The following is a 12,512-nucleotide window of genomic DNA, read 5'->3' on the forward strand; positions in this document are numbered from 1 at the left end:
TGGGAAACCAAGGTCACCACTGTATATGACATTTGTCATCCATTTCCCTCGCTTTGCTTTTTCTTTTTCTTTTTTCACCATTACTCTCATTTGCAGTTTCAAGTAATCTGTAGGCTGTCAAATTACAGTCTTTTTGTTTTTTTTGCAAAATATTCCTCTATTGATTTTTATTCCAGGCATGTTTGATGTTACTGCTCATATTATCTTAATTTGCATCACATTTAAGTTCTGTAATATGATGGATATCCGAGTAAAACCTAATGATATTTAAAATTTTCATTGACTTTTTCATCAATCATGCAAAAGTTAAATGTTAGGATATATTATTAAATATTAATATTATTTTCCCCATGTTTACATCAGACAAAAGCTTGTTTCAGAAACAGAGAATTTTTTTTATATAGACTATATGAAAATCTTTCTTATTTAGAATAATGTGCTCAATTAAACCAGCAATTTTTTAATTAGGAATGAGGTCAACTTTGATTACATTTTATCTTTTATATTTTGGTTAATTAATTAAGTTCAAATGGGCTGACTTTTAACATCTAATATGTAATATTAAATGTGTGTGTGTGTGTATATATATATATATATATATATATATATATATATAAATTATTGTAATTTTTATTTTTTTAATCAATTGTATTTAATTACATTTCTCTATTATCTTAATCTTAAAATTTAAATATTTCGTTTTTAAAGAATTCTATAATTTCTACAAGAAGAAGCGATGGCGATACGTTGACAAGCAACATAGCTCACTATTGAATCTGTGAGCTTTTGGATCAGTCTGTCAAGTGCAGCTTTGCAGGAAGGGTGGCACACATGACACAGCTGCAGTGACCCGATGACATTGGTAGTCTGCTTGTAACAGCTGTGTTGGGTTGGATGGACGTCTGAGGGACAGCTGTCCAGCTCAGCTTGAGCTAAAGGTGACCAGCAGTAATGCATCTGATTGTTACCGCTGTGAGATCATCTTTTTTCACAAAAACATTTGTATGTTTTTAATATATGAATTTAATTCCTTTTGGTTAGTCAATAATTAATTGAGCAAAAAGGTTTTGAACTTACATGTACATTTAAAAGTAAATTCACACAGGGTTGTCAAACGTACCGGTAAGTTAACGTTTCCAGTCGGTACTAAAAGAAGTTGATGGTACCAGCATTTCCGCAGTATAGGCTACAGATAGTACCGAGTACCCGGTATATTCGGTTACCGCTGATAGATGCTGCTTTCAAACGCTCTCGTTCCTGTTTGTTTGAGCGCTCTCTGTGCGTCAAAGTTTGGTTTGGATATTATTTTTTCTTCTATTTAATACCTTGTTTTATTATTTTGTCACTTACTGACCCCACCATGTTCAAGTTAGTGACATTAACACACCAGAACACTCTGCAGCTTATCTTATTTCCCACAATGCACTCTGTCCCATTGTCAACTGCAGGCAGTGACAGTCACACGTCAGCAGATCTGCTCACTGTAGAACCCGCTCTCTATCAATGCAGTATGTACACTTTGCTCGACTTTTGACGCTGCGGTTTGTGCCCGCCAGCCCTCCATTTCTCTGTGAACTCTAATCCACTCCAGTTTGTATTGATCCAGGCAGGGAAATAACCCTGGACTAAAGCTAGATGTAACCCTGAACTAATACATGTTTTACCTATAGATGAGATGGTATTTCCTGTACCAGCAAATGGCAAAATACTTTTTTGATGTTCAGCATGAGTTTTTCTGAGCTTGCAGTCACAAAATAAGTGCTCAATAATTGTTTTGACTGATTCACTGTGTGATTTGTTGAATAGTTCTTACTGAATAGTTTTATCCATTATGTGATAATGCTTTATTTTTTGTTATTATATAGTTATTTTTTTAGTATTAAGAGTCAGGAATAATGTGTTTAAAGCAAAACTCTAAGTGAGACATTTCATTATTGTTTAAATTAGATCATTATAGATATCTCATTATAGAAGATATCTCATTATAATTGTGGCATAGATTATAATTATAAATCACTGAATCGTTAAGTGAGGTATACTTACGTAATCTGAGTTAAAAGCTTACTCTTTGAATTCGCTCAATTATTGAATCGTTTGAAGTGTTAACGCGTAGTTTGAAGTGAACAACTCACTGAACTGCAAGTCATTTTGAAAATCAAATCATAATTATAAAATTGTTTTAATAAAAAAAAAATTTTAATGGCATGTTAGGCCAGATTGTATGTGATGGAGGAATCTTAGATAGATAGATAGATAGATAGATAGATAGATAGATAGATAGATAGATAGATAGATAGATAGATAGATAGATAGATAGATAGATAGATAGATAGATAGATAGATAGACAGAGACAGATGATAGATAGATAGATAGATAGATAGATAGATAGATAGATAGATAGATAGATAGATAGATAGATAGATAGATAGATAGATAGATAGACAGAGACAGATGATAGATAGATAGATAGATAGATAGATAGATAGATAGATAGATAGATAGATAGATAGACAGAGACAGATGATAGATAGATAGATAGATAGATAGATAGATAGATAGATAGATAGACAGATTGACAGAGACAGATGATAGATAGATAGATAGATAGATAGATAGATAGATAGATAGATAGATAGACAGATTGACAGAGACAGATGATAGATAGATAGATAGATAGATAGATAGACAGATAGACAGATAGATAGATAGATAGATAGATAGATAGATAGATAGATAGATAGATAGATAGATAGACAGATAGATAGATAGATAGATAGATAGATAGATAGATAGATAGATAGATAGATAGATAGACCATGAAAAAAATAGTGTCGCAGAAATGTTATTCTGTCCTCTGAAAAACTCTCTCTCATCCCCCTCCCCATCTGAGAGCTAAATTTAACAGCAGGTATTAAAATATCATCATGCATAGTCCTGGCTTGGAAAAGACACACTGGTCAGCTCACATGGGCCCTTCAGAGTGTAAAACACACACTCTCACTCACAAAACTGCTATCAAAGTAATAGCGTGACCATTTCACGGAACGAACCGTAAAGCCTAGACACAAATTGACTGCTATCCAGCAGAAAGAATGGGGAACATGATTACCAACAACTTGAACTAAAAGGCCTAACGACTGATACGACTGATCTCTCTCACACACACCTGTCCATTCCTGTAAACTACTGCAGCTCCTCTGAGCTGCTGAAGTCATCGGCCCTAAGAGGATAACAAGCTCAAGTGCAGGAGGGTGTGTGTCCTGCTGTCGTCCAGGGATGTGTGTTTGGGGGGTTTGGTTTGCCGAGACCAGCGTCTGGAAAATTGTGCAAGAGCTTGAGGATATTTTAGGAGCTAGAATAATTGCAATTTTTTCCCCTTTTTTGTTCCTTTATAACTCACAGACTATTACACATCTACCTGACATATTCTATTTCTAATAAAAACCTGTTCTGTTCAACTTTTTGTTCATCAAAAAATCCAGAATTTATTAACAGCATATTACAATGATTTCTGAAGGATCATGTGACACTGAAGCCTGCAGTAATAATGCTAAAAATCAGCTTTGCATCAAAGGAATAAATTACATTTTAAAATGTTAAAATAGGCAACATATATATATTTTACATTGTAATAATATTTCAATTTTTTTCAACAATAATGTTATATATACTTATAATTATACTTCAAATAAGTTTAATCAGCCTAACTTTGAAGAAATGTAGCATTTTACAATTGTCCCATTCTCCCGTTCTCCATCGATACAGCTTAGCTGATTTGTATTTGGAGCATATCTGCTGTTCTCTATTCATTCCCACCATCATCTCTTGTTTTTCCCAGCTCACCTCTTCTTGCTTTCCACCCCGTGACGTTCCCTCACCCTCCATCACATCCTCTCTAAACTGCAATCAATCTTTAGTCCCGTCTGCCTGCTCCCTGCACACAAAACAATGGATCTCCATCTTCCCTTCTCCACCATTGCTTTTTCAGCAATGCAGGTGATTGGCCATACTAGTTGATTCGTTATTGCATATGTTATTAAGTATTAATAGATATAAACAGACTATCCATTAAATCATTACAAATAACTAAACTGAAATAGAAAACCTGTATACAAAACTCGTTATACCAATAAACCATTCAAGAGGAAACGGCACAAACAGATTTGTGTCACATCTTTCAGGTGGTATTGTACCTCTGTAGCATGAGATTCGTCCTAAAGCATTCTGGGAAAGTGGGTTTACCCTCAATCAACATCCTGCATTCACACAAACTCCATTATCCTGACATGATTCTCTAACCTTCTGTCAGTTTTTAACACACTCTTCACCTTTACACACACACTCCAACACAGGTGTTTCCAGGGGAAGCTGCGGCCCGTTTCGTTTTCAGGCGCATTTCCTGTGAAGAAGACTTTGACTGGAAACTAAAACGGTGTATGTGTTTGTTTGTGTGAGTCATTAGGCCGGTATGGGCATGCAAGTCAAATCGTGTTGGTTGTTGCCCTTGAGCTATTATGAGGAAAATGAGTTCACACCTCGTCCAACACAAACATACATACATACATACAAGCATGAGTAACTGTCTTTAACTACTAGTTATGCTAACTGCCAGCCCACCTCACTTAACCAGCTGTCATCTACCGTGAGTGAGAAAGTAGAGGAACACTGTACACTGCATTTCATGCGTCTTTACTCTCCGCTGCCCCCTGCTGGCAAACAAGACGTTTTGAATGATGGAGAGGATGTTTTCATGAATCTGCAGTGCCAAACATCCCATTCAGAAAATGGGTTGTGACATGTTGGTACTGCAGATGTGCCGCAAAAAGCTACATAAGGATTATGTATAATATTTATATTTAGAATGAAATGCTTGTGTATGTTATAGATGACGTGTTGTCAAGAGACGCAGGAGAATGTGTAATATGTCTCGAGGAGCTACAGCAAGGAGACACCATCGCTAGACTGCCGTGCCTCTGTATCTATCACAAAAGGTGAGCAACAAAACATTTCTCTCTACTATACCTCTAAATCATCATTGCCACCATTGCATATTGAACAATTCATATTATACTTTTTTTTTTAATCAACACAACTAACTACCTTTAAATATTTGTGATAATGACAAACCTCCTTGTGTCGAACCTATGTTGGTCTTATCTTAAAGAGGACCTATAATGCTTTTTTACATTTTCAACTTTCTTTAGTGTGTAATGTTGCTGTTTGAGCATGAAAAATGTCTCACAAAGTCACTCCAAAGGGAGTTATTCACTATATCAGTAAGCATTGTTTTCGAACTCCCTGAAACGCCTCGAATGTAGTCTTCTGGGAACGTTCATGTCATGATATTCCTAATTTAAATCATTCCCGGCCAAGGCACACGCAAAAAAAGGGCCTGGTTGAGTAAGTTAGTAGTGTGTTGAAACTCGTGGTTATGGTAAGAGGTGTGGCATTTCCAAAATACACTCAAAACGGTCAACCTGTCACAGCACTCCGGTCCAGCCGACCAATCAGAGCACATTGCACTTTTGAGGAGGAGCTTCATAAAGACAGGATCTAAACTTCATGCAGCGCTGCACAGACCGATGGGCGTCTTGAGTTCAAGCAGTGCATGCCGGTTAGAAACTTTGTCTGACTTAAGACAGCACCGACAGCACCCCACTGTGAGGTATGGCATCGAAATACCGCGAGAGCGATTCGAGAGCAGACGGCTCTGATGACGACACAGCTGTTTCACGATTGGCCGGATCAACCCCATGTATATGATCACATGCATTTCGTGTTTATTCTGACACCTTAAGTTCCGCTAATGCTCACAAATAAGCGTTTTCATGACCAGTGATGGGAATAACGGCGTTATAAATAAGCGGCGGTGTTATCTTTTTCAGTAACGAGTAATCAAACGAATTACTGTTTCCCCCGTTAAAACGCAGTTATCGTTACTGACAAAACAATGTGGCGTTACTATAACTGAACTTACTGAAGCGGTTTTCATTCGAGTATGCTCTCTCCGCCATAGGATCTGCAAAGTTTTTTCTCTGGTGTGTGTGTGTGTGTGTGTGTGTGTGTGTGTGTGTGTGTGTGTGTGTGTGTGTTTTTATGAGGCCCCGGAGTGGACAAAAGCGAAGCGAACGCGCCCAACAATGCGCGAGAGAGACAGAGTGTGTCCGAGAGCACGCTCAACAGTTGCGCAAAAGAGACCGAGGGTGTCCGAGCATTAGAATAATCTCTATAGCCTATTGGAAAACATCTTTGTTTGACCGGTTGTAAACACGTGCGGCAAACATGCTTAGAATTTGGCTTAAATAACCTCTGATGATGACGTACTCTGTAGGTTATAAAAATAAACCCCCAAAATATTATACTTTATTATTATTATATATTTTTTGGTAAATTGTTCAGTATTATATTGAGAGGGCACTTCATATTAAACTGTTTACAGTTGTGAGGAAGAAAATACTTAGGCTACAGTATGTCTACTAGTTGTGAAGTTGTGTAACAGTTTTATCATTTTAATATGCACTACAAAGAGTATGTATATTTTTTATTATTATTTATTTTTGGTACATTTCGTAAGAAGCATAATTTATTTTTAAACGCATTTGTTGGCCAGTTGTGGTCTGTGCAATATTAAGTATAAACCATCTATTATGTTTTATTGTTCTACTATAGTAATGAAAATATTTAGAATAATATATAAAAAAAATTAATAGGTGTCTCTCACATTGTCCCACCGCAACATTAAAATAGTGTAGATTAGTGTTCAATGTTTTATAATAATAATTTATTCTATTAAGTGTCCATTTCATTCATTTAACGTATTTAATACTGGGAGCATCCAAGTTATTTGACATAGGCCTATTTGAACATTCTTTTAAAAAGTATTTAAAGTAATTAGTTACTTTTATAATATGTAACTCAGTTACTTACTCAGTTACTATTTGTGAGAAGTAAATAGTAACTATAACTAATTACTTTTTTTAAGTAACATGCCCAACACTGTTTATGACAGTAAAAGCTCTTTTCATGTAGTCGCGATGTTATAATGTCATGTTTATCAAAATAAAACCGATAAAAAAAACAGACCCTGTATTAAGCAGTTCATAAAGTATTGAATGAACACTGTGTATTTGAAAAATATTGCATTTAATTCACTTCATTTGTGATAAAGTAGGCAAACACCACACAAGCGTCACTACAGGAAGCAGAAAGTGTCCGACTTCATGTCTCCGTTTTCAGCTCCTCCCCGACTGCAAGCGGCATCTCTCTGCGATCGGTTACATCCAGCCGAAGTCGAACACACCTAGAGTGTTACTGACAGACTGGGAAGAGAGGAGCTGCAACCATGTAAAATATGTGAAAAAAAATAACATTCAAGCATGAAAACCTATTCTAGCAGAAAAAAAAATCAAGAGGGCATCATAGGTCCTCTTTAAACATGACAGGAAATGTTAGCTTTTAGTCAGTCAAATGAATGACAAATTACCTGAGAGCCAGGTAATTATTGCTGAACATGAAACACAAACTTTGTCATGTCCTATATATAATTATGTGATTATGTAACTATATGATTGACATTTGATGTCTGTATATGGTGTCTCAGCAGGAGGTACTGGCTATTGAATCGCACACTCACACATATGTCTGAAACCGCAGTCACCTTGAAAAGGGAACCGATTGGCTGGCTGGTGTTCTTTTGCAATCAAACAAATTTGCCACAAGCAAGTCATAAGCTCAGTCCTAACCAGCCAAAACGCAATAAAGCGACAACCAATAAATCCTATCACTTCTAAGTTAATGTTTTTGGCCGAACCAGCTGCGACTGGCAAGACATTTGTGTCTCTTGCTTAGTTTCTATATCCAGTCCAGAATCCTACTCCACATCGCTATACATTTAACATCAAATATGTTCAGATTGGCTGTGGTTTTGTCATTTCCTGTAGTTTCTGCCCTTTTAGTTAGGACGGAAAAATTATTTGAAGCTTGAAACTCATTGTGCCTGCTTAGGAGACCTTATGTAGAATCATTTAAAAGCAATATGCTACTGGAAATGTTGGTTTTCTGACATAGATTGCATTCAAATTGAGCCTAAACTGACATTATTATCATCTTTTTCATTAGCTGTATAGACTCCTGGTTTGAGATCAACCGCTCCTGCCCTGAACATCCTTCAGACTGACCTCCATCATCTACTTCTGCTAACACTGAGAAAGGTGAACCCCATCACACAAACATTCACCTATATGCACACACGCCTCGATAATCTGATATTTCAAGTAATCATTTTATATTGAATTGTTTTACTTTATCAAACTGTAATTAGCAGCACTATCTTATTAATTCAATGCATCACTTTTGAATAGACTTTAGAAAGCATCCTCTAGAGTAGCAACACAAATCTTTTTTGATAAGCTTTTATCGTAAATACACCTTCACACTTGTCGGGAACATTTTTAGACGCATAGTAAATGTGAAATTAACACCTAAACCCCATAATGGTCTCATGACCTTGCGCTATTATGAAGGAACTAAAATTGCTATGCAGTGCAAATGAAAGTTTTCACACCGAGTCCTCCATTAAAAAAATGCATTCACAAACATCTAGAAATTAGACCACTTTTATAGTATAATAATAATAATTTGCTGGATATGCAAGTTTTCATACTCGAGTTACCTATAGAGAAAATTAAATACTATTCAGTTATGACTCTTTTTTTTTTTCATTTGATTTAGTCTAGTTAGTTTTGTATCAAATACAATGTGATTTTCGGTGATTTATATCTGGCAGCAACAGCACATTTTTCCGCTTGGACAGCTTTCTCTGCGCACAAAATCCAATCCCCTATTTGCCAGCAAACCAATGAGAATGCAGAACAATGATGACCATGCCTAACAAAAGAGTGTAGGCGCTAAAGCTGTTTGGTGTATTCAACTTGAAGCGACGCTGTGCAGACCGACTGGTATATGACATCAAAGTATCCCGAGAAAGATTAGAGAGCAGACGGTTCCGTAGTTTATATATATATATATATATATATATATATATATATATATACAGTATACTATGGATAATGTCATAATGTCTCGTTTTCTTGCCCCCTCTACATACTCCGTGTTCTTATCGATGTGTGTTCAGTCTGCATTTTGACCCGGTATATATATATATATATGTAAATTTAGGGATGCACAATACATCGGCCACTGTATCAGTATCGGCCAGTATGTGTACATTTTTTATGTTATCGGTATCGGCCCGAAAAGATCATTTGACCAATATATTACAGCCGATAAATAATGAATAATTTAAGCTGATGCACACGGTTCACCATGATGTTTTTTGAATTTCTTGTAATATGATTGGAATTATTTTGGAAAGGAAAATACAGTTCAGTGCAACATGTGTCTGTTATATAGGCTACATAAAATTATATGAACATCATTATAATTGTGTGCTTGGGACATGGTGAGACTTTTGTTTTTGTTATCATGCCCTCAAAATTATATAAAAATTTGGATTTAGATTTATCTGCCAATATATATCGGTTATTGACTTTCAAATATAAAGAATTATTGTTATTGAATATGGGTGCATCCCTAATATATATATATATATATATATATATATATATGTGTATATTTAGGCTGCAGAAAAATGTATTGATGTGGTATTGAAATGAGGTCTGCTGCAGGTTGCATAAACATAGCCATTATGTTATGGTCAACTAGCAATTAGTCAAAGGGCCAATCAGTCTTCAATTAGATAAATCTATGTTTTTATTTTTTATTTTATATATATATATATATATAAAATAAAAAATAAAAACATATATATATATACAGGTCCTTCTCAAAAAATTAGCATATTGTGATAAAGTTCATTATTTTCCATAATGTAATGATAAAAATTAAACTTTCATATATTTTAGATTCATTGCACACCAACTGAAATATTTCAGGTCTTTTATTGTTTTAATACTGATGATTTTGGCATACAGCTCATGAAAACCCCAAATTCCTATCTCAAAAAATTAGCATATTTCATCCGACCAATAAAAGAAGTGTTTTTAATACAAAAAAAAGTCAACCTTCAGTTCAATTATGTTCAGTTATGCACTCAATACTTGGTCGGGAATCCTTTTGCAGAAATGACTGCTTCAATGCGGCGTGGCATGGAGGCAATCAGCCTGTGGCACTGCTGAGGTGTTATGGAGGCCCAGGATGCTTCGATAGCGGCCTTAAGCTCATCCAGAGTGTTGGGTCTTGCGTCTCTCTACTTTCTCTTCACAATATCCCACAGATTCTCAATGGGGTTTAGGTCAGGAGAGTTGGCAGGCCAATTGAGCACAGTAATACCATGGTCAGTAAACCATTTACCAGTGGTTTTGGCACTGTGAGCAGGTGCCGGGTCGTGCTGATAAATTAAATCTTCATCTCCATAAAGCTTTTCAGCAGATGGAAGCATGAAGTGCTCCAAAATCTCCTGATCTTCATAACTTTATCACAATATGCTAATTTTTTGAGAAGGACCTGTATATTACCCACACCACTGACTTAAAGTAAACCACATTCAGACCTAATGTATTCCTTAGACCCCTGACATAAACCAAGACCAAGTATGAAAACACCCTCGGGGTCAGTATAATTCTCATATTCCTTCTTTGTCTCTTTTTCCTCTCACTGTAGGGCACTTTATGGACCTAAACCTGGATATCCTGACACAAAAATAACCAAATAAATCAATCTACCAACCAATTCGGTCAAACCTACGGAAACGGAAATGTGTCATCGCAAAACTGAACCAAATAAAAGCGTTCATCCAGCCGACACCGTCATTACCACTTGCATCCCAGAATCTCCTTGCGCTGTGCTAGAGATCGCTAAACTGCTAACCGGACCCCCCACGCCGACCACCAACACCGGATCTCTGGCTTTGGATAACGTCTCGTTTTCTTGCCCCCTCTACATGCTCCGTGTGCTTGTCGACGTGTGTTCAGTCTGTATTTTGACCCGGTCCTCTCTCCTTGTCTATGTAATCAGATGGAAGGAAATGGGAAAGAGGGGCGGGGCAACAAAAAGGGTGGAGCGATAAAGGGGCAGGGCACTGGCGGCAAACAAGTAGGAAGTAGAACACCCTTTGCAAACCAATCCAGAGGCCATACCTGTCCTGTCAGTCAAACCATGCTGATTAGAGGGGCCATAAGGGGTGTGACAGGGGGCGGGGTTTCATAACTGGTTCGTGGGAGGAGTTTCGGGTGCCGGTTCACTAGTTAGTGATGTGCTGGACAGCCGGTGGATGTAGATTTACTTATTCTGTGTGTGCATGTGTGTGATCATGTGTCCACAGACGGGGAAATGTGTAAATTGTGTTTCCTGTTAGTGTCAGAGGAAGTCCAAGACATCAGTATGTGTTGCGATGGGGGTTTACGGTCATAAACGGAGAGAAATACGCTCTCAGTCTGTCTTCAAATGTTTACAATTCACAGTAGATGTCTTTCCCCCATGGATTCTGAAACAATAAGAAGCTCAAAGCTATTTTCCTAGTTTCATCTGCAATTTTTGGGCAGTTAATATGAAGCGCTGACCATAATATTCGGACAATTTCCCTGTAAAAGCCTTGAGTACGTATTCAGTGTGTGTGTGTGTGTATGTGTGATTTCAGCTTCTGTCCATCTTCCCATGTTTTCTGTATGTGACCGACCAGCTTGCGTCTGGTAAGCTATTGTTGCTTCACTACTGTATGTAAAACCCAGATAAACTGGTGTGAATCTATTACAAGATCATTTCTATGATCTGCATTTACTTTTTATTTTTGAAAAATCTGTGAGATACCTCACAAGAAATATATTTAACCTTCAGGATGCCTCCGTCTACTGTGTAAACAGCAAGCACTGTTAGAAAATAATGTTGCAGAAATTGTAAAAATAATAAAAAATGATAAATTAAAAAAACGAAAGGCGTAAAATGAAAAATGTAGAAAAAATAACTGCAAGAAAATATTTTACAACCTATTACTTTTTGTGTTGGATAGAAGTAGAGCATTTCTGAGGTTTGTTTTCCTGCTTTGTGCCTGTAAATGAGGGCATACAAACACCATCCATCAAAACAATGGATAACAATTTCGCCTCACCATGTAAAACGAATCAAACAAATAAACAGAGTCAGGTAGCGTAGTACTATCTTGTGCAGCATGGGCTGCAGAAAGTGACTCAGCACTCTCGAGACCCATCCTTTTCTTATTTTTGCGTTCAAGTCTGTTATTTTATGTTTTTCTTTTCTTTTTTTTCCAGGGATATGAACGGATGCCTGTTTTTAGGAAGTGCAAATAAGTGTCTGATGATTTTGATGTGCAATCTGTGGGACGAGTAATAATGATGATGATCATACATATAATTAAAACAAGATGAAATGAGACCAGATGTTGCTTTCTTTTAACGATCAGTCCATTGCACACACAAAGTGTCAAATAAATCCAAAAACTGAATTTTCTAAAAGAACGAAAAGAGACAAAACCATA

At 36.6% G+C, this 12,512-nt stretch overlaps 1 protein-coding gene across 1 annotated transcript in view; it reads left to right on the plus strand.

Moving 5' to 3' along the window:
* znrf1 (zinc and ring finger 1) overlaps positions 1-12,409 on the plus strand; it is a 44,090-nt gene extending 31,681 nt beyond the window's left edge. Inside the window, exons 3-5 of the mRNA XM_077210486.1 lie at positions 4,887-4,992; positions 8,120-8,211; positions 10,682-12,409. Coding sequence (XP_077066601.1) covers positions 4,887-4,992; positions 8,120-8,177 — 164 coding nt within the window. The 3' untranslated portion in view covers positions 8,178-8,211; positions 10,682-12,409. The remainder of the gene's footprint in view (positions 1-4,886; positions 4,993-8,119; positions 8,212-10,681) is intronic.
* The last annotated feature ends 103 nt before the right edge of the window (positions 12,410-12,512 follow it).

The sequence above is a fragment of the Siphateles boraxobius genome, unplaced genomic scaffold (assembly GCF_051911475.1).
Source record: "Siphateles boraxobius isolate OS27281-9 unplaced genomic scaffold, OSU_SipBor_1 65, whole genome shotgun sequence".
NCBI lineage: Eukaryota > Metazoa > Chordata > Actinopteri > Cypriniformes > Leuciscidae > Siphateles > Siphateles boraxobius.